At 49.3% G+C, this 27,190-nt stretch overlaps 1 protein-coding gene across 2 annotated transcripts in view; it reads left to right on the top strand.

The window, feature by feature from the left end:
- Positions 1 to 1,106: 1,106 nt before the first annotated feature.
- Positions 1,107 to 27,190, top strand: part of ALOX5 (arachidonate 5-lipoxygenase) — a 42,746-nt gene continuing 16,662 nt past the window's right edge. The window contains exons 1-5 of one of the 2 annotated variants that reach the window (XM_032312650.1): positions 1,107 to 1,358; positions 6,726 to 6,924; positions 10,943 to 11,024; positions 18,535 to 18,657; positions 26,917 to 27,023. In XM_032312650.1, coding sequence (XP_032168541.1) covers positions 1,209 to 1,358; positions 6,726 to 6,924; positions 10,943 to 11,024; positions 18,535 to 18,657; positions 26,917 to 27,023 — 661 coding nt within the window. In that variant the 5' untranslated portion in view covers positions 1,107 to 1,208. The remainder of the gene's footprint in view (positions 1,359 to 6,725; positions 6,925 to 10,942; positions 11,025 to 18,534; positions 18,658 to 26,916; positions 27,024 to 27,190) is intronic. The other variant, XM_032312649.1, reaches the window with a different exon arrangement.

Genomic DNA, 27,190 nt, shown 5'->3' with positions numbered 1-27,190 from the left:
TTTTAATTCAGTTCAGCTCATTATCGAATGCGCACCACAGTCAGACCCAGTTCTTAAGGGGGGGGGGGGGGGGGCGGCGGCGCTGCGAGCCAAGAAAGTGGAAATGAAAGTTGGGGTAGGTGCAGGCGAACACAGAAGACATATCAGATTAGGTCACAGCAGTAGGAAGGCTGACCACCGATGGGAAGCTTCCTTCTAGGGCCTTCTACAATCATCTCTTTCAGGCCTTAGTCCGCCACCTGTTGAAATCCGACCAATTTACTGGGCCAGGCAGCCTGCTCCCCAACTCCCAGCCATAACGCCTGGAACATGCTTGCTGTGGAGTCCACATCTTTCCCAGGACTTCCAGCCAGTGGTCCCCCTGCCCCCCGAAAAGCTATCACTAAGGAAGCCTAACTTCTTCCCCAGCCTCCCGCCTCTCCCAAAGTCCGCTGACCTTCTCCAGACAACACCCCGGTGTTCAGACTTGTGTTTTCTTGTCCCGGCCCGCTCTGGCTGCCCCGCTTCCCGCAGTACACCGGCAATCTCTAGTCCGAGAGCGGCTGGCATCTGACTCACCTGGGTGCCCACGTGCAGCTTGCCCAAGGTGACACTCAGCCAAGCCTGTGAAGAACCCAGAGCTGCCCGAAGTCTGTGTTCCAGATACCACTCTCAGTATCAGCTCCGGTGTAGCCTCCTCCAAGAAGCCTCTCTGGTGTCCCCAGGTGAGTCCCCCTTTCCCCTGTAGACTCCCAGAGCACCCCTAGTCTAAGAAACCACGGCATGCGTAATCGCCCCAGGCACAACCGGAACCTGGTGAGAGTAGACACGACTCTCATTTTCAGGGGTCGTCTAGGGGCTTCCGGGAGCGTGGCGCTGAGGCAGGAAAGAAGGATGAAGGGTGAGAACAATGAATGGGAGGCTGAGTGAGTGAATGAACGGATGCAGGGGTGAGGGGACGGCAGCTGAGGTGTCCCCAGTCCCCAGACGGCTAAAACAGACACCAGGCCCATAGGGTGAAAAGCAGGAACGCGCGACCCCTACCACGTCCGCCGCGAGTCCGAGCCGTCCGAGCGGCAGGGGCGGGGGGCGGGGCGGAGGCGGGGCCGGGCTTGTGGGGTCCCGGGAGGGTTGGGTCTGGCCTGGTGGAGGGCGGGGGAAGAGGCAGCTGCTGTGCCGACGCGCGTGGACCAGCAGCACCGAGGCTCCTGGAGTTCGCGTCCTCTGCCATGCCGTCCTACACCGTCACCGTGGCCACCGGCAGCCAGTGGTTCGCTGGCACCGACGACTACATCTACCTCAGCCTCGTGGGTTCTGCGGGCTGCAGCGAGAAGCACCTCCTGGACAAGCCCTTCTACAACGACTTTGAGCGCGGCGCGGTAGGGGCGCGAGGCTGGGACCGACCGGGCTGGGGACACCCGCGGCCCCATCCGGGCGGCACAGACCGAGCCGGGGGAGCCCCCGGGACCCGCTGGAGTGGTTAGGGACTGGGCTAAGGGAGTGTCCGGGACCACGTCGGGGCGGCTGGGACCCAAGTTCCGGGGCGGGAGGCTTGCAGGGTGAGGTCTGCAGCGCGCGGAGCTTCTCCCCCAGGAGAAGGTGCAAGGTCTGCTCTCCAGTTCACAGACAGGATTCCGAGGCTCTGAAAGGTCCCTTAACTGGGCAAGTGCTGTGGGCATGCTTGTGCCCCATTTCATAGGGCTCCTTCCACAGGTTGTGGTGTGCGGGAGTCTGGGGGTTGTGCAGTCCTTGCCCTGCTGTGAAGCACAGATGGCACCTCGGAGCAGCCTCAAGCTTTGGGGAGAAGGCACAGGTCTGGAAGTTCAGAGACCTGGGTTGAATTAGGGCACCACTGCTAGTTCACTCTGCCTCCTCACTGGACCTCAGTTTCCCCAAATGTAAAATGAAAGTGATGACTTCAAGCTGGTCCAGGAATCTGCGTGAGCCCAAGCGGGGCTGCTGGTCCAGAGTGATACTTGTAGGTGTCTTCACACCCGGGTTCCTGGCATTCTCAGACAGGTCCCCAGCGGAATTTAGAGGGTAAGAACGAGAAAACTCAAGCAAGAAGCCTTTTGCAACCTGGAGATATCTGACTCCCCACAGAGTATTCGCCAGGGAATACTTGAGCCCCAGGTGTGAGGGCTCAGCGGAGCAAGAAGAGGAAGGAGGGCTTCCTTGTCACTAGATACTCTGGAGCTGGGGGAGTCCAGGGAGCAAAGGGAGCCAGTGTTTACTGTACCTCTAATCTGTGCTGCCAAGTACTATATAAGGCCATGCACAGGTGGCCACATTTATAAGTGAGCTCCTGATGCTGACCTGGGCAGGAATTCCAGCCCCGTGGCTTTCTCAGTGAGCATGGCGGCTCATGGTCTTTACCGAGCATTTAGTGACTTGCCCAGTCCACTGCCAAGTGCATAGGAAGTGCTCATTGTATGATTATTCTGACAGTCCCAACACGCTTTAGGTAGGTGTGCAGGGAATGTTCCCATCTGTCAGCCCCCAGCTCCAGAACTGGGCCAGAAAGATTTAGACTTCACTAAACATTCTTTTCTCCAATTAGTTGATTATTGGGTTGAACCATATGAAATTACTCAGAGTTGACAATTTTTGATAAACAAAACCAGGAATTTCATATGGTTCAACTGAATTCTTCTGGGATAAAATTTGAGAATTAGGTTTTAGGTGTGTAGAGGCTGCAGTAAGTAAATAATAGTTCACTCCTTTCCCCATTTCCAAACTTGGAGTGGGCTTGATTCCTCCCCCCAAGAGCTTCAGAACCATGTTATTAGCCAACTTGGCAATTAGCTAAGTTCGGCATGTTAAGCCCAGCTCAAGCTCCCTTCAGGAAGAGCGAGGTGTTGAGTATAAATACAACCATTTGTTGTCTGGGTTCCCCCATTAGGGAACTGGGCCTGAGGACAGTGGGGTAGGAGGGAGGGCAATGAGACGTCCACTTGGGAAGATGACACCTTCTGCCATTTCTGAAGCACCTTCATTTACTTCCATTCTTTCATGGTTTTGCCAACACCTCAGGGAGGAAGACTGAGTGCAGACTACTTTCCCTTCGTAAGGGGGCCATGGTGAGCCTCATTATCCTCTAAACACACCAGTGTGCTCACGCTGTGCAGCGCAGAGTGCCCCATATGCAGAGTCTACCCAAAGAAGACACTGCGGTGTGGCCATAACAGGGTCATTAGAAGAGGGCTGAAAGCACCGTTCTGTTCATTATTTCCCCTTGAGATTTCATTCAAATGACACTATGACTAAACACCTCAGTGAGCGCCCCAGAAGCAAATTTCAGGAGAGGTTTGCATGTCACATTTCCATTAGGGTGAGAGAGGGCAAGTTAGGAAGGCTGCTAGGCTGCAGAGGAATCAGCTGGGTCCTAAAGGCTCTGATAAAAATCCACTTTTGAGAAAGTTCCTGTTGGTACAAAGTTACTCCACACTTTGTCTTGCACAGCCCAGTGTTACTTCCCCATTCTCCAGCCAGTGGCTCTTTAAGGACAGTCTGTCCCTGTTGGGTAAATGTGAAAAAGAAACCTTAGAGAAGATACTTGCTCTAGAGGAGTTGGCTATCCCGTTTTACTTGGACAAGTGTCCGAATCATTACGGTTAACAACAGTTACAGTCCCAACAATAAGGACTGTTACCAGCTAGTTCAGTCATTTCTAGGTCTTTGGCACATCAACATCCACATACCTCTGTGCAGAATTCTGTCAAACAGTAGGACTGATTTCTTCTCCACAATTTGAGTTACAGAGCCCCACTTATTCTCATCAGAGTTCCACATTCTGATTTGGGTCAGGACTAGGAATAGTTCTCCAAAGGTGAGACGCTCCTGTAAATGGTCTCTCCCTCAGGAGCTCCCCACTGCCTGCTTGGGAATGCCCAGACCATGGACCCAGACAGCTCAGAGACTGGCCTGAGGCTGGGCAAATTTGGAAAATTGATTTGTTTCCTTACTTCTTTCACCTGAAAGCTGTTCAAGGCAGATGGGATGACTTTTCTTGATCCAAAGATCTCTGGGAAGTCACTTGAGCCACTTTCATTCCAAGACAGCACTCTTAGGAAAGCTAGGGACAATACAGAAGTGTTTAATATATTGTCCTTGAATATATTCGGTGAGTATAGACAAGTCTTACAACTCTATGTACCCCTCATATATTCAGGGAATGTTAACCTTATTAATTTCTATGAAGAGAACACTCTAGAATAACTCTTCCTCAATAATAAGAATTACTGATTAATGAAGAATAAACATTTCCTTATGAGCTTCCATCTATATTCCCCGTCTTCCCTCTCTGTCCTCTCTTCCTAGATTCTGCCTCCTGTTCCTCCTTTTCTTCCTTCCTCTACTCCCTAGTCTCCACCATGCCCCAGCGTCCCCCATTTCTCTCTTCTTTTCTGCTGCAATTTCTCACTCTCGCTCTGTCTTCCAGTCCCCCCCCCCATCCGGAGTTCCCTCTTCTCTGCTTCACAACATCCCCCTCTCCCTGCCCAGCCCCTCATTAGCTTCCACCAAGAAAAGCATCCCAGGCTGGGCCTCAGGTCTCTCTTCTGTCTCTGCTTGAGCAGAGAGATCCCTCTTCTTGTCCCAGCAACAACAGGGATCTGGGACAGAAACAAAACCTTTCTAAAAATGCTCATATAAAGATGAAATAAAAAGTGACCAGCTAACACATGGATGAAATATTCAAAAGCCTTAAAACCATATAACCAATAAAGCATTGAAAGTAACAAGTGAAATCAGAAAACTGGCCCTTCTGTGAGATAAGGCTGGGGAATTGCATGTTTCCCTGACTTCCCGTCCGTCTTTAGCATCTGAGCACTTCTGGCCCAAGGAGCTCCAGGCTCTAACCTCCTCCTTCTAAATATGCATTCCCCACCTAAGGAGTCTTGCTCTCTGTTCTCTACAGATAAATGCCTTGCCCATTCCTTCCCCTCCCCATTGACCTCACCTCCGAAACCTTACCACTTGGCCTACTGATGCCTCCGCTCAGGGGTCTCCATTCTCTCCCACACCAGAAGTCACCCCGGAAGAACTGTGTACTTCCTTTCCTCTTCTCCTCCCAGCTCCTTGGGTCCTCCAGCCCTTTACTGGGACTCCTGCACCCTGGGGCTTCCTGGCTTCTTCCCAAGGGATTAGCACCCTGCAGTACAGATAAACTACTCAGCTGAAGTCCCGCAGCCTGGGGGTCAGTGCTGTCTGTGACCTCACCTATGCATTCTGCTCTCCCACAGGCACACTGTGGGAAAGAAGGGTTCTTTCACTTTGCAGGAGGGTGCATTCTGGCAGCACAGATATGCTTGTGCACCTGTTAGGGACCAAGAAATGTCATCCCAGCACAGAGGACTGGCTCCTTGGTCCTCAGAAACATTCTGAGGACCCAGGCCCAGACCACAGGGCACAGGGAAGAGACTTCCACTTTCTGACCACAAGTGTCTGGCATCTTCAGTAACCGCAGCATGCGAGCTGCTCACTGCACTCAGAGCCAAGAGGTTTGCTAAAAATACCCAACTTCCCATTCCTCTTAGGAAGTCCTCCCTGGGGTTCCTCTGGCAGTTTGGTGGGAGAAGGTTGGAGACAGAGACCATGGGATCACATGCAGGATGAATCCCTCGCCCCTCCATTTACTTCACTATCACACTGAGAACTCTAGGTTCTGCCACCAATGAAAAAGCTCAAGGACTGGTGAAATCCGGCTTAGAAAGTACCTTGGCGGGGGGTGGGGAGGTACCGAGTGCAGGGCTTCCCAAACCTGCTAGTATATAGAACACCCGATGTAATGCTTGAGCTCTCTTGCTTCCTTTTCCTCTGCCACCAAGAGTTGCAGACACACAGATCACCCCAGAGCCTTGGAAGGGTTGCCTGCCCATCTCCCAGAGTCAGGAGCCTGGCAGCACAAAGCTCTGAGCAGCTCAGGGACCTGTTGGGCAGTCTTCACAGGGCCTACGGTGGCACCTTCTAGCAGCAAGACCAACCTCAGCCCACCACTCCCACAGATCTCATGGGTACCGCTTATCTGATTTTCTTGACTTTTCTGTGGCTCAGTGACAGAGGATGCCCTAGGATGATGTGTATCTGTGCAACTTCTCTTATACCTGAGGCTCTTCATTTTCGCTCAGTTATTTGCTCCCCAGAGAACAAGGGAGACACGGAGTAGCTGTACTGGAAAGGTCTGGACTAGAACTCCATCTCTGCCAATGAATAGCTGAAGTGGGACTTAGTAAGCCTCAATATCTTCGTCTGTGACACAGTCATGACTGCCCCTCATCCTCACGTCATTGTAGGGGTCCATAGCAATTGTCAGTAAGCCCTTTGTAAGATGTAAAGGGCCTCCAAGCATGCAAGGACTAGTTTGCCCTCTCCAGCCTGCAGGGCGGGAAGGCCAGCTGCCCCCCTGCCCTCATTGTGAGCAGGGGCAGCTGCAGGGGACTCTTACCAAGCACAGCCTAGCATAGGGCATCCCTCCCTGGAGTCCCCCCTCTTCCAGCCAGAACCATGTGCAGACAGAAGAATGTCCCACTCTGAATGTGATGAATGTCCCCATCCATCCCTCACTCACTAGACCTCTGTCTCCGTAAAGGCGGAGCCAGGATTTGTCCCCGTGTGTCTCCCAGGTGCAGCATGGAGCCTTGCCAAGGGCAGGCATTCGGACAGTGTCTTAGCTAAATGAACTAAGAGGTGATACAAAGACTCAGGAAACCCCCCAAACAATCTGATTTGCCTTTTTCTCCTCTCAGGTTGATTCCTATGATGTGACAGTGGACGAAGAACTGGGCGAAATCCAGCTGGTCAAGATCGAGAAGCGCAAATACTGGCTCCACGATGACTGGTACCTGAAGTACATCACGCTGAAGACGCCCTACGGAGATTACATCGAGTTCCCATGCTACCGCTGGATCACCGGCGAGGGCGAAATCGTCCTGAGAGACGGACGCGGTGAGTGTCCGCTCCGGAGCTTCCCAGGGACGGATGGACCTCGCAGGCCCTCCTTCCTCCAAGAACTGTATTCAGGGGAATAGCAACACTGCTGCTCTGAGCCTCCATGCAGCGGCAGGTGCTGTGACCTTCCTCAGGGTACTAACAAGCCCCACACGCAGAGGGTGGAGGGAGAGGCCCCTGGCCGCGTGCTCAGCTGTCTTCCATCTGTGCTGCTGTCCTTCAGGGGCAAGCTTATGACTCCCTTTTTGCCGGAGGGTCCTTCATAGCACATGCCTGCAGGACATCTCCCTAGATGGGCAGTTTCCAGGGGAATTCTCCAGTTTTCCTCTTTGGGGGTCATAGTGGGGCTTGGGCTCCAGGGCATCCCACACAGGTCTGGGAGGGGAGGAGGTTGATAGGAGTGTCCCAAGTGCCAGCCTGGAGGGGCCATGGCCAGACCCGGCAGTCATTGTCACCAGTTGTTAAACCAGAAGTCCTACATTTTGCTAAAAAAGAACCTAAAATCTACCCTCTTAAGAAAGACCCTCCAGTGTACAGACCTCAACCCAGCACTTCCTTGGAAGAGCATTCCTCATAAGAGATAGGGAGTTGGCCTGGTGTGGAGGAACAGAGAGAGGGATGGATGGCAAAGGTCAGCTAAGGCCGCTTTCCCTCTGAATGACTCCCCCTTCCACACTAGCCTCTTAGCGTATGGGAGTCAAACCCATGCCTTGGCAAAATTCTATCTGACTTCAAGTCATGACCCTTCAGTTTTCTCACACTCTAAAACCCGAATGAGAAATCTTCAAAGCTGTGTACCACTACAATAATAAGGAAGAGGACAGATGTTTTAGCCATAAGATGTTTAATACTTCCTAGTCGAAAGCGCATTCCTATCACTAGATCATTAATTCTTCACAGAAGGTGAAGGTAAAATGGAAATGATTACTACCCCCATTTTTTATCTAAGAAAACTGAGACAGAGGAGGAAGTTCTTTTCTACTTCATGTTCTTAAACTAGCAGGCCACATCCCCTTGCTTCTCACATGGAATTTAAGAAACCAAATTTTAAAAATATTTCCAAACTGAGTGAGTGGAGCTAGAAAGATTTTATTTTTGTCTCCTGGCCTCATGACAAAAAAAAATAAATAAATCACAAAATTCACTCTGTCTTGTGGTGGCCAGAATGTGAACAGTTGTACACAAGGTTCTTCTCTTTCTCTAGTATTTGAAAAACACTAGCTCCTGGTCTCCTTCCTGCCACTCCCACCCAGGGCCTTGGTAGGACAGTCCCTCTTCCCACATACCCTAAATCCCTTTCCAGCAAAAAAAGTATGGCCCATTCAAATGAGGGTGTTTAGAAAGACCAGTGTGCAGGGGAGCACACCAGTGTGGAGGCCACTGGCACTGCTAGTCCTGGTAGTGTGAGGGGAGAAAAGGAAAGCCAGATTAATCCAAGAAGGGAAGTGTCCTCGAGACGGTGCTCCCTTGGGAGTAGCTATGGCTCCCAGCAGAGATGCAGACACTGCATCACCGGTGCAGACACTGGGGAAGTACTGAGAGAGGACCTGGGGAATTATATCCTCTCCTCATTCTCCCACACCCTCCTCTCCCTGGTCAGGGTTCCCAGTGGCTAACCCAGTATGAAGCCCATCAGTGCAGTTCATTCCCATCAAGGACAAGATGAGGGTCTTCAGGGACAAGACAAGGTAGATCTGGAGGGACACGTAGGAGCTATCCATCCAGTTGGTTCCACTTATCGATTGCTGTGTAACAGTCTGGTGGCTTTAAACAGCCATTTTCTTCTGTGCATGATCTTAAGGGTCAGAAATCTCGGAAAGGCTCAGCTGGGCAGTTCATCTGTGAGCCGAGAAGCATTGGCTAAGGGGGAAGGACTAGAAGGCTCACTTTTAAGATGGTTCTTCCCACATATGCCTAGTGCCTCAGGGCTCCTTGCCCTCTCTTTCCACCTGGAATCTCATTCTTGAAGCTTTCTCTATGGCATTGGGCTTCTCACAGTTTGGTGGTCACAGGATAGTTGCATTTCTTATGCAGTGGCTGGCTTCCAAGAGCAAGTACTCCAAGAAACAGGAGGTGGAAACTGCCAGTCTCTTCCTGCCCAAGCCTGGAAACTGGCAGAGGGTAATTTCCACCATATTCTATTGGTCCAAGCAATAGAATAGATCACAGAACATACCCAGACTCAAAAGGGACATTCCCACCTCCTAATGGAAAGAATGTCAAGGAATTTATGGCCATCTTTAATCCACGACATAGCACAACAACCAACCTTGGGACAACTTGGAAATGAAGGGGCCCAGCCCACGAGTGACATGGTAACCTCTGCCATCTAATACTTTCCCATGGCACCTGGGGTGAACATAATGGTCAGAGGCCCATCACTGTGGTCCTGGGGATCCAGAACACCTATGTGGAAAGACAGCTTCAGTAAGGCACTCATATCAGTGTTTTGGCATCAACCCCCACTCCCGAGCTTTGGGGCATTTAGTCTAGGTCTTGTCACCTGGTCACCTGCTATGTTCCCAAAAGTTCCATCAGTCACTGCAGTAAATGTCCAACACCCTCAGGGCCAGGAGAAATGGAGCTTACACCTTTTGAAACTTGGTACATGCAGTTTCACATGTTCTGACTTACTCATACCACTGGAACTGAAGAGACCCAATTTCTCAGATATTACAAATGATAAATGTCGAGTCCCCATGACAGTGTCTCCTACAGCCAGGGACAGCTATTGTTACAATTAATACTTATCTTGCCTTCACTGGCCTTTCACTCAGGCTGCACCTACTGGATGGCTTTCCATCCCCACTGGAGAACAAAGAGGTGCCCTATTGATCTTCCTCTGTGGGCCCCAGTTCCAGCCCTGGACTGGAGCTGCCTCAGCCAGAAAGGGTTCTGAGTGTGGGCTAAGAACTGGTGGGTGTTGGTCTTTAATGAGATAAGTACAGAGACTGAAAGTAGGCATTTACAAGCTTTTATAGTAACTTGCAAGAATTATCCTGTGACTGTTGCATCTTATAATAAAGACCGGGCTTTGTTTTGAATGTCCTTGGTTTGTTTTTTATTTCATTTTTCCCATAGTTAATTTTTATTGCATTTTACAAAAATATCAGTCTGTGATGGAATGGAAATTTTTAAAAACCACAGAGCTTGTGAAGTACTATTATAGGCCCCCTTTTCAGGAGATGTTCTGAAATCCTGCTAGTCTGGACTCCCACTAACTGTTCACTGGATTTACCTTAAATATATAATATTTATATATATATATATATAAATAATATATATATTTATATATGTATGTATGTATAAAGGGTAATCAGTAATGAGCCTCTCCTGCTCTAAAGGCCCTGAGAAGCTTGACCTTGCCCTTAAGCTACTTACCCCACTTCTGAAATGAGAACCAAGACACCTTTGAATCTGGGCTAAGAGGGAGGAAGAAGCAGCTCAGGTCCATCATGATTATAAGGACAATAATAATAATTATTGTTCCCACTTACTGGGTGCCAAGCACTGTGTGAAGTACTCCCAAAATCCCCATCATGACCCCAAAAATAGGCATTATTATCTCCATTTTACATGTGAGGAAGCTAAAACAACTTGCTATATACCCAGTGCTTGCGGGAGAGAGGCAGCAAATCAACGGCCTGCCCCCATAATGCCTGATAACCAAGCCCGGGGCTGGTTATCTCTCAGGGCCCCGAGTGCCCCCAGCTTAATGAGTGAGCAGGTAGAAAGAGGGGCAACTGGATTTGTCTTTTACAATGGGAGTGGCTAAGAGCACAGGTTTTGAATCTTGTGTTGAAAATCTACTAATTAGGTATATGACCTTGGGCAAAGTTCAAAGGCAAAGCTGTTCAAACTCCCTAAGTCCCAGTGTCCTCAGTATGAATAGGGGAGGGTATTCTGAGGCAGGTAAAGATGGCACACAGGCAGGGGGTGTGAGGGAAACCCAAGTACTGAACGTTGTTACCCTTCTTCTTGTGACTCTTCTCACAGTCCTGCCCTTTCCTCACAGCAAAGTTGGCCTGCGATGACCAAATTCACATTCTAAAGCAGCACAGACGTAAAGAACTGGAAACACGGCAGAAACAGTATCGGTGAGTTACGACAAATGGCTATAAAAAAAACTGTGCCCACAGGTTATGGCCGACCACTGCTGACAAATAATGGCCAAGCCACCAGTTCCCTGGAGGGCTCCCCAATCCTCAGGCTACCCCTGACCACCACTCCAGGCAGAGATGGTAAAGAGCATTATGGAGAAAACTTGAGGTCAACCATATCAGCATTTAGGAGGAACTGGGCAGCAAAAGCTTGGATTTACATTAATGTTCTTTCCCCTCCCAAACATGGCTTCCATAGAGTTTGGAATTACATTGTTTAGGGAAAGTTATATAGCAGTGGAACAATAAATAATAACAAGGAAATGATTCTCATAAAAGGGAGAATGGTGAGTGGGAAGCAGGTGCAGGTGGGGGTGCCAGTAACATTCTGATTCTCCATCTGGATGTTGGTTATATAGATGCGTGCATTTTTCTGCATGCGTCTGTATGTATATATACATATACACGTACACATATTCATATATTCAATTTCATAATAAAACGTTTATATAAAACTTTTATGTCTTTATATCAGGTAAGGAAAGGCAATCAGATTATATGAGTACTGTTAAAGATTTATGAATTTGTGATTTAAGACATTTGTGTGTGAGCTTCTCACTCAGACACCATATGGATGCGTACTGAGACTTGTGTATTTGGTACAGTGCACAGGGCATTGTCTGGGAGCTCTCCACCACCATTCCCATCTTAAAGGATTGTTATTTCTTTTTTTTTTTCTGAAGTAATTTTTTTAAATTTTTTCCCATTTTTTAATTTTTTAAATTTAGATTGATTAACATATAAGGTATTATTGGTTTCAGTGGTAGAAATCAGAGATTCATCAGTCTTATGTAATAATATCCAGTGCTCATTGTATCACATGCCCTCCTTAATGTCCATCACCCAGTTACCCCATCCTTCCACCTCCATCCCCTCCAGTTGTTTCCTATGATTAAGGGTCTCTTATGGTTTGTCTCCTTTTCTGGTTTCGTCTTGTTTTTTTTCCTCTCTCCCCCTATGCTCCTCTGTTTTGTTTCTGAAATCCCACATATGAGTGAGATCACATGATAATTATCTTTCTCTGATTGACTTACTTTGCTTAGCACAATACCCTCTAGTTCCATCCACATCATAGCAAATGGCAAGATTTCATTTTTGATGGCTGAGTAGTATTCCATTGTGTATATATACCACATTTTCTCTATCCATTCACCTATCGATGGACATCTGGGCTCTTTCCATAGTTTGGCTATTGTGGACATTGCTGCTATAAACTTTTGGGTGCACGTGCCCTTCAGATCACTACATTTGTATCTTTGGGGTAAAAACCCCATAGTGCAATTGCTGGGTTGTAGGGTAGCTCTATTTTCAACTTTTTGAGAGTTGTTATTTCTACGTTCCTTCCTCAGCTTTCCTCCCCACTTCGGCCACCCCTGCCAAAACCCCTACAGTGAGCACTTCATGTACTTTTGGCCCTGTGGGAAGAGGGAATCTTAGACTGCGGTGATGCTAAACAACTTTCAGAGAATCGGGCTAGTTTGTATCCTGTTAGGTGAGTGGACAAGTTCTATCAGTTCCACTGTAACTCAGACTAAGATGTTATCAGCTGATAAATTAGTCTTACAGGCACGTTGTCTTAACTCAGTATTTTCCAAAGTGTGCCCTGGAGCACTGTCCCAGAACTTTGTCCTCAAGATAAGACAGGTTCAGGAAATCCCATGCCCTTCCTGGAGGTTTCCAGGGCACATAAGCATGGAGAATTCTGAAAAGTTCTGTGCTAGTGGACTGTGCTTAATTTTTTTAGTCCAGTGTTTCCCAAGAGAATCTGACATATAATTCTTAGCATCCAGCAGAACAAGTCCTTCGTGGAACACCCTTTGGAAAATGCCCCTTTCCTAAGGAACGGTCAGTCCAGGGGTGTGTTTGTTTCACAGGGATGGGGCTGTGGCTAGGAAAATGGGGCTAAGAGCTTTCTGGTGAAACAGTTTTCCCCTTTCTTAGATCTAATCGTCATTTTTTTCTTCCTCCTTCCACTCATCTGTCCTTTTCAGATGCCTTCCTCTCCTTCCGTTCAGGAAACACTGAACTTTGCATTGTCTGCATAATCTAGGGGTTCCTCTTTCTCTTGAACTCTCGGGGTTCCAGATGAGAGTTTGGAAGTGAAGTAAGAACCGTCTCCCGTCTGTCAGCAAGCTGCAGGTCCAGCTGGCCCTCGGCCCTCAGTGAGCCAAGCAGGCCGTTGGAGAAGCCCACACAGCTCATCACGCACTGCCCTTTTCTTACTGTGACTGCACAGATGTAGATGGTGCACTCAGACAGAGCAGCGTGTAGTGTAATGGTTTGTGATTTATAACACATAATCTCTTCATGGCTTGCTTTTTTCACCCATTATTCTGTTTTGAGGGCAGCCAGTTGACACAGATAGGTGCCATCCATCCGTTAGGCATCTGGACAGTGCACCATGGTAGGAGCAAACCACCAGGCTCGCCCACTCTCCGGCGGAGGGACAGGTGGGCCATCGCTCATTCCTGGCTGTCGCAAGCCACACCTCAGGCAGCTTCCTCGTACGTCTCCTGGTGCTGTCATGGAAGAGTTTCTTTAGGGGCTATTCCTACAGATAGACGTGCAGGATTGCAGGCCACATTTTAAGTTTTCTAGATATTGCCAGTTGTCTCCCAAAGAGGTTCTGCCAGCTTTCAACCCTAGCAGCTGTTTCTGAGGGTTGCAATTTCCCTGCATAGTTCACATACTTTTCATCTTGAGACATTCTTGTTCAAGTCAGTCTAATGTCCTGAAATCGTATCGTATCTCCTTGATTTCTTCATTCTTAAATTGCCACATATTTCTATTTCATATTTCATATTTCATATTTTCTAGCTGTGTGTGAATTCAACCATTCCCCTACTGATGGACATTCAGCTTGGTTTTCATCTGTCTGTCCATCTGTCTCTGGCATCGCCCACAGTGCTGCAGGACGCAACCTCCACAAGCACCTGGATGCCCTGGTGCTTTCTTCACTGTCCATTAAGTTCCAGAACTCACACTCCTGGGTCAAAGTAGCAGTTTCATTTTAAGAAATACTAACAAAAGTCCTTTCCCACAATTTTATGCTAATTTTTGGTGCAATTTTCCAGTTGCATGTGTATACCTATGACATACCTGGTCATGACGATCTTTTATATTTTTAACAATCTAAAAAGCTGTAAGTTGGACCCCATTGTTGTTTTAATCTGCATTCCCCTCACCACTGGTGAGTTTCACCTCTGTGGAGGTCCTCTTCTTTGAATTGCTTATGTGTAGGCTTTATTTTTCTCCCTTCATTACGATTAATCCAAAGGAGCCCTCTGTATATCAGGCTAGTATCCTTCCGTTGTAAGTATAGAACATGTCATTTGTCTTCTGTTGCTTTTGTCACAGAAGATTTTAGTTCTTTGTTTTCTTAACTACATGTATTGGTTTTCCTGTATTGCTTCTGGGTTTCCTGCTTTGCGTAAGAAGGCCCTCCCCACCCCAGTGTTACATAAATGCACCTTTACTTTTGTCTAATACTTTTGCGATTTAGCCTTTAACATTTGGCTTTTAATTCGCCTGCCATGTATTTTTATACACGATGTGAAGCAGGGGTCCAGCACCCCAAGTATCACTTATTACGGATTATATTCCTCCCTCTTGCCTGGAGTGGACCCCCACCGCGCAGAGCCAACCTAGGACAGTGGTTATGAATGGGCGTGGGCTCTGAAGCCCGCTTCCAAGCTCGGCTCTCTCAATGTCCTGCAAAAGTTGCTTAGTCTCTGTGTGCCCCACCCCCTCGATCTAGAAGATGGGTAAAAGAATAGTACTACCTGACCAGGTTTTGAGAGAATTAAATCGATTAAACCATGAAAACACATAGACTAGTATTTGGCATCTAGAAAGCCCTGGATAAGTGTTAGCTAGTTTTCTGTCACATTTACGTAATTTCTTGGGGCTCTTTCTGGACTTCGCATGTTAGCCCGCGTTTCCTCTCTGCAGCCCAGTGCCATGTTTTGATTATTTAACTTTCTTTTTTTTATTATTATTTAATTTTCTAATATGTGTTAATAGCTCTGAAATTCTCTCACTGTTCTCTTTTAAGATTTTCATGATGAGGATTGCTTTGAAATACATATAAATATGTATGTACTGACATGCTGATGACATTCAGTCCTCCCCACCCCCGTGGAGACCTAGAACACAGTGTGCCTTCCCCCACCTAGATCTTGTGTAATGACCTCTGTGGGTACTTTAGACAAAAGAAAGTATAGCTTGTACCATTCTGAGTGGACTATTCTTCTGTTTGTAAATAAATATTGCTGGGATAAAGATAAATTAGTTATTTTTAAAAATATTTTCCTTGTATTGACATCTTACGAAGCTCTTTTATTGGCACTAATCTTTTCTGTTAATGAGTCTTTTTAGTTACTTAGTCAGTCATACTATCTAAATGATGATAATTTTGTCTGTTATTTTCCATTATTTACATCGCTGTATTTTTTTCTTATTTCACAGCTGGAATTTCCAAAACAAGTAATAGCAGCAATGATGGTCTTGATTTCTGAAAAAAATACCTTTGATATGTTTATTTACAATTATACTTGCTATTGTTTTTTGATGAATACTCTTTACTACATTTTAGAACTTCTTGGTTCATTCTAATTTTTTGGCTGAACATCTTCAGTTAATTTCCTCAGAAGAGGTTTGGGGGTAATATAATATCTGAGTCAGTGCTTGTCCCCACCCCCCCAAAATTCTCCCACCCTCACCAATTACTTGATGATATAAGAGGCTTAGAGGATGACCTAAAAAGAAGTCTGTAAACACTTGACACCATCTCCCCATTTTCAGTATAAAATGAAAAACCTAATGATAATTCTATTATTTTTCTTTTCCTGGAAATTCATGAGCTTATGAGAGCATCTCTCTTCTCTCCCCAGCCCCCCTCTCCTCTTCCCTCCCTCCCACACCCTCCCCTTACCCCCTCCTTTCCCTCCCTCCCTCCCTTTCTCTTTCTTCCCCCCCAACACACACACATACACGCACACACACACGGTCTTCTCTCTCTTTGGCAGTATATATCTAAACATGCCCTTTTTCCTTTTCTTTCCTGCCTAGGACTTACTCAGTTAATTGAAGTCTTTTCAACTTAAGAAAGTTTTTCTCTTATTTCTTGATTTTTTACTTCTCCATATATTTTTCTCTCTCTTTTTGGACCTCTTAGTCTCTGTATGTTAAATCTTCTATATCTGCCTTTCATGTCTCCTGTGGTTTTTTTCTTTAAGTTTTTATTTTAATCCCAGGTAGTTAACATACAGCATCATACTAGTTTCATACATAATAGTACACTATTCAACACTTCCATACAACACTCGGTGCTCCTCACAAGTACACTCCTTAATCCCCATCGTTGTTTCCTTTTCTCTGTGGTTTTGCTCTGCATTTGTGTTACATTCTCTTCCATTTTGCACAGAGCAGCGCCTGGCCCATGACAAGTTCTCAATAATTATTTATTGAATGAACAAATTTTGTCCAGGAGACAAATTAGATCTCTCATTGACTGTTCTCTTTTCCCATTTCTCTGTTGAATTTTCAATTCAGAAATCATGTTTTGCTGTTGAAGAAAGTCTTTTAACATTCTACTTATATCTCTTTAACACTTCTCCTTTTTTAAAATAAATGTCTTTTTTGCTTCTTTCCTTCCTTCGGCCTGGTTGTTCAACTTGGCCTTCCTCAGTGGAGTGTGATTTTATTTTTCTTTGCATATTATCAGTGGGCACGAAGTCCTTTGAACCCTGTGCAGGTCAGCCTGTTAGGTGTCTGAGACAGCAGTGGCCTGCAGTAGGAGGGACACCAACGTTTTTGGTGGTGAGCTTACGAACTGTGCTGTCTCCATGCACTAAGTGGCCCTAGTCTGGCTACCCTGATGGGGCACGTCCATCTCTCAGTGCTGCCACCCTCAGGAGGCCTGGGGAACAGCAGCGGGAGGCCGGGAGTTTAAGGAAATGAATCATTTTCTAAAACAAAGGGGAAAAAATCAGTAGATTAGTTGACGTACATGCGTCTGCATTTTATCCTGTTAATGTACCAGCAGTGATGCTAATACATATACAACAAATATGGAAGATTAAAGTCCATAAAAATAGAATATTTTAAGTAAGCCAACAGTGAGAAGTGACAGTACTGCATGACAGAAAATGCTTTTCAAAATGCATCTGCTCTGACTGAGCGTATCCAGTTCCTGTTCACCTCTGGTGGTCCTATTGGGAGTCTTACTGGGCCGACAGGGCAGGATGAAAAACCATAGGGACTTTCATGACAGTAAAAGGACAAGATGATATTAAAGGGATGCCAGAGTTTTTTATGACCTCAACTCTTAGTGCTTTAGTTTGCTGTCATAAGAGAGATTTTATTAAAGGAGAATTAGGAATATAAAAGGAAAAGCTGTTTACTCAGAATGTAAATTTTGGTTTTTAAACAAATATAAGATCATTCTCCCTGAGCTAAAGAAACAATCTTGGTTAGTTTGAGTTTTGTGGTAAGCAAAGAAAAAAAAATAAATTTTTTTTTTGTTTTTAAGTAAAATTTAAGGGGCACCTGGTGGCTCAGACTGTTAAGTGTCCAACCCCTGATTTCAGCTCAGGCCATGATCTCAGGGTTGTGGGAACCCCACTTCAGGCTCTGTGCTCTGTGGGGAGTCTGCTTGAGATTCTCTTTCTCCTTCTGCCTCTGCCCCTCCCCACCATGCTTGCAGGTGCTCTTTCTCTAAAATAAATAAGTCTTTAAAAAAAATAAATTAAAAACAAAAACAAAATGTATGTGCCCAATGCCGCAGGATAAGTTTCAAGACACCAGGACTGGAAAATTTGGCCTGGACAGAGTGCATGGCCCATGTTTGGGGGGAATTATTTTGATTATAACAGTCACTAAGCCAGCCACGGACAGCGTCTGTGCCTAAAGCCCCGCATCCAATCACCCTGCTGTCCTGGGCACCCTACTGGGAAGGAGTGACCGCCGTCCCCATTCCCCAGCCACCACTCAGAGTGCAGGGGCATGTCGACTGAACTGGAGGGATACTGGCTGCCCAGGTCAGCCTGGAAGTGGGGGAGCCTTACCCACTTCTACCTCCAGTGACCAGCAGGGCTGCTCTCTGCCAGGGGAGAGATGGCGGTTGAGTGTCCCATCAAATCAGTGAGGTCTTCGGCTGCTTCCTTTCAACTTCTTTTTATGCACTGGTAGGTGCACACCTACCATTCTCTACCCCTCTGCCAAGAGCCCAGTTTCAAGTTCAGAGGACCTTGGGCCTCCTACTGTGATGCTCCGGGCACAGGGAAGCAGACTACCATCAGCCCCTGGGAGGGGTCCCTGTACCTCTCGGGCTGCACACTCAGCTGACGGAGGATACCCCCTCAGACCACATGGGCAGCCTTTAGCCTGAGGGGCCAACCCAAAGGTGACCATTTGATAAAATTTTCTTCTTATTATTCATTCTCAGGTGGATGGAGTGGAACCCTGGCTTCCCTTTGAGTATTGATGCCAAATGTCACAAGGATTTACCCCGAGACATCCAGTTTGATAGTGAGAAGGGTGTGGACTTCGTTCTGAACTACTCCAGAGCGTGAGTTTCCAAGAGCTTAAGGATGCTGGGCAGGCCCTCCATGGGTCAGGGCGTGGGTGGGACCCTCACTCCTTTCTCTGTAGGGGCTTGGGGCTGGGGGGTGGCTCATCTGGACGCCTCTTCCCACATCATTTGACTGGATCCTCAGTGCACAGCCACAGGGTGGCCTGTATCTAAACTAAGTTACCACCGTGATGACTCCAGACACCAGACATAGCTCTGTCATCAGCCCAAAGTCTAGGTCTTTCCTTGAAGTGCCCCATCCCCATCCATCTCTCATCCCCCCGGGCCAGTTCAAGGATGGACAGAGTCCAGCCTGTCACCTAGGTAGCCGGGCTCTGCAGTGAGAATGGCCACCGTGGCTGTGCTGGTCACTGACACCCATCCCTGGCTGTCCATCCCAGAAGCCCCATGAGACAGGCACGGTTGTGATCCTCACCTTATCATTGGAGAATCTGAAGACGAAGGAAGTCACATACCTTGTTCAGTGGCCTCTGCTGATAAGCAGCAGAGGCATGAGTTCTGTGCTCCTTCTTTATGACTGAATTCCCACAGGGCTTCTACTGAGCCTGCTTGGGGGCTCCTGAAACGTATGGAGCCCCAGCACCATCCCAGGGCCAGTTGGGGAGCCCCGAGATGCACCTTGACACTTTAAGGAATTCTCACAATCATACACATCTAGAAAACTCTACATCCATGATTCTGCCACCCGACTGAGCTTCAGCACCCGCTGGTTCCAGGCCAACTCCACAGCCAGAAGGAGAGTCTCTGGGGTGGGGCCCTGGCCTCCTGTACGCATATCCAGGAGGCAGACAGGTAGAGAGCCACTAACCCAGTCAGCTTCGATGGCAGCATCTGCCTAGAGCAGAGCTGCTCCCCTCGAGAAGGGCCCCGCATCTGGTTGGACACACTCAGGCCTGTGCCAAAGTCTTCTTCCTCCTTTGCACATTTAGGAAGAACTCTACATGCAAACACAGCTTTACAATCAACCTCCATAGAGGACCCCCTCTATGGAAAGGGAAAGACCATGGGCATTCATCTCCCTCAGGCTGCACCTACCTTGGGGGGATGAGGTGGTAGGGGCCTAACTAACGCCTCTGCTGAGTGCCAGGCTCATAAGTGTGGGTGTTTTCTAGTAGAATCATCTATTTTAACCTTCACAGCCATCCTGGGAGGTAGACACTGTTCTTGAATGTCTCCAGGTAAATAAACTGATGTTCTCCTGGATCCAGGTCATGGAATTTGTCTAAGGACATTTAGGCAGAGATCAGCACAATCAGAATTTGAATTCAGATCTATTTGGGTCCAAAGCTGGGGATACTTTTTACCCTGCTACAACTGAGATCAACTAGGAGAAAAACTAAAACCAAACATCTACATTAGTAATGTATTGTAGTACCCAACATCTGGCTTCCTGGAAACACCAGGGCAATTAAATGTCTCATGTCCCACTCAGAGATTCCCAAAGTCATGTGGGTTTTCCCTAAAACATGTGGGTTTTAGGGCAAAGCCCTGACCAGGATGGTCCGAGCAGGAAAGAAGGCCTTTGTGGGGGGGCAGACTGGAGAGGAAATGATAAGGATGGAGAGGCAGCAAGGTCAGAGGGGATGATACTGCTTTGTGGAATAGGACCACCTCTTCTTAGTAGTGGAGAAGGTATAGATGACAGAGGGATAGTGGACGATGGATGGATGGGTAGATGGTGGATAGACAGATGGTAGAGGGATGGATGGATGATGAAGGGGAAGTGGACGATGGATGGATGGGTAGATGGTGGATAGATGGATGGTAGAGGGATGGATGGATGGTGGATGGGCAGTGGATGATGGATGGATGGTGGATGGGTAGTGGACAATGGATGGATGGTAGAGGGGTGGATGGATGGTGGATGGGTAGTGGATGATGGATGGATGGGTAGATGGTGGATAGACGGATGGTAGAGGGATGGATGGATAGATGGATGATCAATGGGTAGATGGTGGATAGACAGATGGTAGAAGGAAGGATGGATGGATGATAGAGGGATAGTGGACGATGGGTGGATGGGTAGATGGTGGATAGATAGATGGTAGAGGGATGGATGGATGGATGGTGGAGGGATAGTGGATGATGGATGGTAGAGGGATGGATGGATGGATGTTGGGTGGAGGAATGGAGGGAGCAAAGGAAGGTGGATGGCTGGTAGAAGAATATGTGGATAGATGGATGGAGGGTGAGTAGATGGAGAGTGGAGTGAAGGCCAGATTTTGCCTTTCCTATGTCTGCCCAGTGTTCCTGAAATTAATTGCCATCTTTGTATCTCAGGAGCCTAACTCAGCAGCTTCCGCAGAGTAGGTGCTCAGTAAACTCTATCGTAAGGAATGGAGTATGACCCAGGTGGCCTCTCAAAGGCCTTTGTTATCACCTCTTGGGTACGTCACACACCCACACTCACTCTCTGTCTTATTCTCTTTCCATCTCTCTCTCTCTGCCGCACGCACACACGCACACGCACAATCACCTTTCTCCTCTCATGTACCCCCAACACGGCTGACAGCCTCTTCGCTGTACTCTGTCTGCAAGCTCACCCCGCCCGGCCATGCCCAGACTGCTAACCCAGCCTCTGTGACGCCATTTCTACATATGTTCTCGGAGTCCCCTGGGGGATTCCAGTGTATAGTCAGGGCTGGAACCACTGGCCTCCATGCCTCCCTTGGCCTCTTCCTCCACCCAGTTGCCTGTGGGGTCATGTCTATCCCCTAGGGTCTCAGGATGTATGTCCTTCCCTCCCAGCTCTGTCATCTCTCCCTGGGACATTCAGGAATTCCCTTCTACCTGTTTCCCTAGGATCCATCCAACACAGCAATTGGAAGTTCATTCTCAAGTGCCCATATAGTTTGTTGGAAGCTCCTTCTACAAAGGCAAATATAATTCTTTTACTTCCCCATAAAAGCCTCACTGATAACCCTAGCTCCAGGAGAGAGCCTGCACATCTCTGCCGGGCTCCTCTGCCTTCCCTCCTGCCCCCAGATACAGAGGACATCCCAACCATATATACATCCAGAACTAGTTAGCAAGGCATCTTCATGCCCTTTGTCTTTGCCTGTGCCATTCCCTGCAACTCAGATACCATTCTGCCCTTCTCGGCCTAAACTCATCATTTTTCAGGACCTTCTCCCAGAAGCTCCTAGAAGCCCCTGGGCCTGAGTGAGTTCTCCTCCCTCGTGCTCCCCAGTACTGGCCGCACAGGCCACCACTTCTCCAATGACATCACAGCCCATCTTTCTCCACATCTGCTGTATAACTTGGTCCCTTGAACTGAGGACTATTTGGCAGAAACAAGCAAAGAAATCTTGAAATGGGCGCTCAGCCCCTCCTGCTACAGCACAGCTTGCAGGGTGGGGGGGTCAGCTAAGCCCTGCCTCTGCTGGCTGAGCACCATGAGGTTCTAAGAAGGAAACTAGAGATTTGCCCCCTGCCTTTGAGGAGGTTGCAGCCTGAATGAAGGGAACTGGACGTCAAGGAGATAGCTCAGAGTACCCCCTACCCTAAGAAGATGAGGGGCACATGGGAGAGGCCTCTGGGCCAGTGGAGGGTGATGTTAGGGAAGCTAACTTCTCTGAGCCTCAGAGTCTCACCTGAAGAATGAGACCACAGCTCCTGCTCAGGGCTGTTGTGTGAATATAATGAGGCCACATATGTCAACCCTGCACAGAGAAGATGCTCCCTAAAAACAGTATTAATTTCCATCCATTCTTGGTAATGGGGTCAGGTCAACAGGACTCAGGTCTCCATCATCACACACCCACTGAACACCTGCCTCCTCAGATTGACTTCCGCCCTCAAGGACTCACAGAGGACCCCTCAGTCTGTCTGGTGTTGTCTTCTTATGGGGACCATGAAGTCTGCACAGCAGGAAGGCATCTGGCCTGGCCTTGCAGTGAGCAGGCAAACATAGGCAGGGGCCTGGAGGAATGGGACAAGGATGCTCTGGCAGAGAGGGCACCTTAGGCCAAGGTCAGCTGTGGCAGGGCCTGTTCATAGAACCAAGTACATTGTAACATTTCCTGCTGGCATCAAAGGAGGAACAACTTGTGCGTTTACTGACCGCTCACTGTTTGCAGACTAGAGCTTGATTGCAGGCATTGGTGGGCTGATAAGGGAATATCCCTTTAAAGGAAATTGAGAAAGAGAGCTTCCTTCCTAGTAAGGTAGAACACTGCAGAAATGGGACTGAGTTCCAGAGGAGGTAACCAGCCTCGTGCCAAGACCAGGTGGCTCGGACCCTCATGCCCTGGGCATTTCCCATCAGATGGGATCCAATGGAGGCAGCTCCCTGAAGGGGCACCCTTCTCCCTGAGGTCCCAGGGGCACCTCACTGTGACCACAGATGGCTTCCTGGGAGGGCGGCCTTAGAAGAGCTGCCACAGCCTGCACGGACTGTTCCGGGCCTGCGTTTGCGGGGTTCGGTGACAGACGGGGAACTCTGAGAGTGATCATTGCTGCATTGCAGAAGCTCGGCCTGGCTGCTTTCAGGGGTCAGAGGAGAGAGCCTAGAGCTGGTGAAGAGGGGAAGCAGGAGAGTAGGGAAGATTGTGGGATGTGGTATGGATGGACCTGGGATCTGGTTGGAATTCAGGCATAATGGAGAGACTGAGGGGAGACCCCCAGGCTTCCTTGGCCTGCAGATCCGTCTGTCAGGAAAATAGAGTGATCCTTACAAAGTGGAGCTGGGGAAGGAAATGGGGAGATGAGTGCCACTTGGGAGCATTGATGAGGTTGAGAACCCCAGGCAGCCTCTGGTGGTGCGAGCAGGCTCAGGAACAAAGGCCAGAACTTGCTACAGATAGGATTTGGAACTTGTCTGCTTGTCCCCCAGAATGCCAGTGCTTAAGGCTGTAGACGTTAATATTAATAATGAGGAACTATTAGGGCACTACTTGCTAATGTTTGTTGAACTCTTTTTATGAACTATGGCTTTCTGTACATTAGGTCAGCCCTGTGAGGCAGGGACAGTCATTGTGCCCATTTCACAGGTGAGAAAACTGAGATGCAGCAAGATTAGGGACTTGCCCAAGGCCGCATGGCTGGGGAGTGATGGGGCTGAGATCTTAGGCCAGGCCTTTAACGCCTGGTGCAGAGCAGCCCCATTTCAGCTGTCATCACTCAGGGACTCCCAGCCCCATCCAGACTGCGTCCAGACCCCAGCACTTGGGTCTGGGGCTCCAAGACCCCTTGGTGCAGTCCCCTAGAGGTCTGACGGAGTGTCCTTGAGGAAGAGACATCAAGTGCCTGGCATCCCGCTCTGCATGGACAGAACCCACAAAGCCAGCGCCTAGCTAGCCTGTGTCCCTGCAGCCCACGCTGGAGCGTGCCACTCTGCCCATGATTAAATCAAGTCCTGCTGTGGGAAACAAACTTGTGGCTGAGGTCACCAGAGAGACCTTCTCCATTGAATCTCCGGCTTTGGGCAGTTCAGCCTCCACACCACTTGTGAGTAATTCCGGGGACTTGTCTCTTCTGAGCCACCTGCTCTGCCTGGCATGAGGCAGCCATCCTGTGCAGGTGCTGCCCCCCCTCTCCAAACAGCAAAACTATGAAGTGGAAAATGGAGATGCTGTTAGAAGGAAAGGGGCAGGGGAAGCAGAGGAGACCAGACCTGTCCTCTCTCCTGACACAGAGCAAGCAGCCCAGTACATGTTGGCGCTGGCTGTGTGACCCTGAATGAACCAGTCGCCCTCTTTGGGCTGCAGGTTCCTCTTTGTGCAGGAACAGGTCATCGGAGTCCCAACAGTCCGGTTGTCTGTAAGCATGTAGAAATATTTTGCCTTGAGATGACATGCAAATGTTTTCCTCCTAATTCCACTTCTTCCTGAATCTGTGGCTTCCTCTGGGTACCAGCCCACCCCACCCTGTGTTCAGTGCCAGCCTTTTGTTTTGAAGTCAAAGACACCCAGCTGGGGAGACGATGAGCCAAGGGCTGTGACTCACTCCCGGTTCCCCACAAGATCCTCAGACTCAGGACCTCTTTCCTGGGCACCATCTGGCATGTGCTGGGGCTCCTGGGCCTGCAGAGACCTGGGAAGGCCTGTCTTCTCCCAGAAACGTGTCCTTTTCCATACCCGGTCTCCAGTGGATGTCACAGTGCAGTTTACTCTCAGTTAATGCTGTCTGCCCCAGGAGGCTGAGCGGGTCAGGGAGGCTGAGGAGGACAGCAGATGCCGGCTGAGGAAGGGGCAGCGACGCTGATAGCAGCTTAGCGGGGCCTGCCTAGCCATGGCGAGGCTCCAAAGCGTGTGTGCAAAATAAGCGTGCGTGTAAGAGCCCCTCCCTCCTGGGGAGGGGCTAGGATAAAGTGTTGAAGAGACCAGTCCAGCTCATTCTCTCATTCTCCAGCCCCAGGGTGTGGAGCGCGGGCTGTGTGCATGGCACAGCCCAGGCTGCACCCCAGCACCTTCCCAGCACTGCAGCCTCTCCAGAAGCCTCAGGCAGCTGGGTCATCCGGCTCAGAGAAGGCGAGGCCCATAGAGGTGACCAGCCTCATGGCTCCTGGACCCACTCTGGGCGGTGTGGCCTCCTCCTAGGGGTCCCAGGGCAGCTGGTGCAGAGGAGAAGCATTTGCTAGATTAAGCAGGGGGATCAGAAGGGGAGTCGTAAAAGTGTGCCGTGTTCTGCCTCACGTGCCTTTCCCACATCTGGCAGGGCTAGGAGGGAACCCTGCTTTCCTGCATTCGGTCACTCAGACTTGCTGTCCTCGTGCATGCTTCCTGGTAGCTCCCCTGGGATGAGACAGCCATCTGTCCCCATCAGCCAAGGTCACTCTGGACAAAACACCCAAATCTCAGTCCTTTGATGCTGCTCGGAAAGGTGTGAGGTGGCTTTGGAACTCCCACACTGTCCTGCAACTGTGCTCAGGCCCCAGCCAGCACCAACCCTATCCCCTCCCACCCACTCCCCAAGGATCAGGTCTAAGGAGGGCCCCTGGCCTGCACAGGTTGGGCTGCTGCTTCTGGGGGGCAGTGACTCTGCTGCTCATGCCTGGGAGGTGGGTGGATGGGAAGGGGGGACCCCAGGAGGAGCACTGGTCAGCGTGGTCCCCTGCCTGTATATATACACTGTCTCTCTCAGTCAGTGATCAGGGCTGCCAGAGTCACTGGAGAGCCTGGAGCCCCCGGCTCTGCATGGAGCAGTGCAGATGCACCCTTGTCCTCCTGGCGCTGCAGGCAGAAGCAGGGCTCAGCATCGCTGAGACAGCATCATGGGGCGGCCTGGGCTGGGGAAGCGGAGCTCCCCTGAGATCAGAGGAAGTGTGGGGGTCCTCGAGGCCAGCCCTCCAGATACACTCACCCCATAGACCCAGGAGGAGAAGAAAAAGGGCACTTGAGGCAGAGGAACGGCACATGCGAAGGCCCCAAGTGAGGATATAGAAGAGGCAGTGCAGGCGGGAGGCTTGAACTCTGGAGTGGGCAGTGAGCGTTGACAGTGGGGAGGAACAGGGTGACTGCCTGGTACCCTTAGCTATGGGTGTTCCAGAGAGAGAAACTGAGGCAGAATGCGTCACATGAACACTGACCAGAAGGCCCTAACCTCAGTCCTGCACCTTGCTTGAGTTAGTAGGGAAGTCTGGGAGACCTCTCTCTCTCTCCCCCACCATTCCCAGGCCCGTTCCAGAGTTCCCTCCTCCGGTAAGCCCCTGGGATCGCTCGGACCACTCAGATCTCACTCCTGAGTGTGTGCAGCCTGCTTTTGGGATATGAAGCTCCTGTCCTGGCTTATTTGGCCGTCCTGTGTAAGGAGCATTTGGAAAACTCTCTCTCGGTACCAGGCACAGAGCCAGAGTTAGGCAGAAAGTAAGTAAGGGATGAACTCAATCAAACTGCTCATGCCCTAAAACTCTAGGTAGCTGGCTGGAGTAGCTGTGTAGGAACTAGGGTGCTCTGTGCCTGGGAGCTGGTCCCTGGTGGGAGCTGGTCCCTGGTGGGGACCAGCTTTACTGAATGACTGAAGGCGTGGGTGAAAGCCGGTGTGGAGGGGATTGGAGGCACTGTGGGCTGTTCTCGAGGGTGGTGGCGACTTTCCTTTCCAGGGCAGATGCTGTAGAGAGAGCATCGGCGTTGGTGCTGGTTCCTGTCCTGGTTCCACCAGGCTGACCAATTGTCCTCTCAGAGCGGCCCTGGGTTCAGTTCTTTGCTGCCCGGAGGCCACAGTGTGAAGGGGCTGTGCGGAGTGGGGCAAGGCCAGAGCGTGTGCGAGTGGGGAACGCTGTCTCCTGGTCTGCAGGATGGAGAACCTGTTCATCAACCGCTTCATGCACATGTTCCAGTCTTCCTGGAGTGACTTTGCCGATTTCGAGAAAATCTTTGTCAAGATCAGCAACACTATTTCTGGTGAGTGTACACACCCCTTTCCCAGGGTCTCTCATGGGGCTGGGGAGATTTGCCTGGGACCTTCCTTGGGCACTCAGGGCTAAGCACCCTCAACCTCACTTTGTCATCAAAGGTCTCAGAAGTGTCAAACTTTGTATTTACATGAATCAGTCATTTATGGTATATCT

Source organism: Mustela erminea, chromosome 14 (assembly GCF_009829155.1).
Source record: "Mustela erminea isolate mMusErm1 chromosome 14, mMusErm1.Pri, whole genome shotgun sequence".
NCBI lineage: Eukaryota > Metazoa > Chordata > Mammalia > Carnivora > Mustelidae > Mustela > Mustela erminea.
This window is presented reverse-complemented; position numbering and strand designations above follow the sequence as displayed.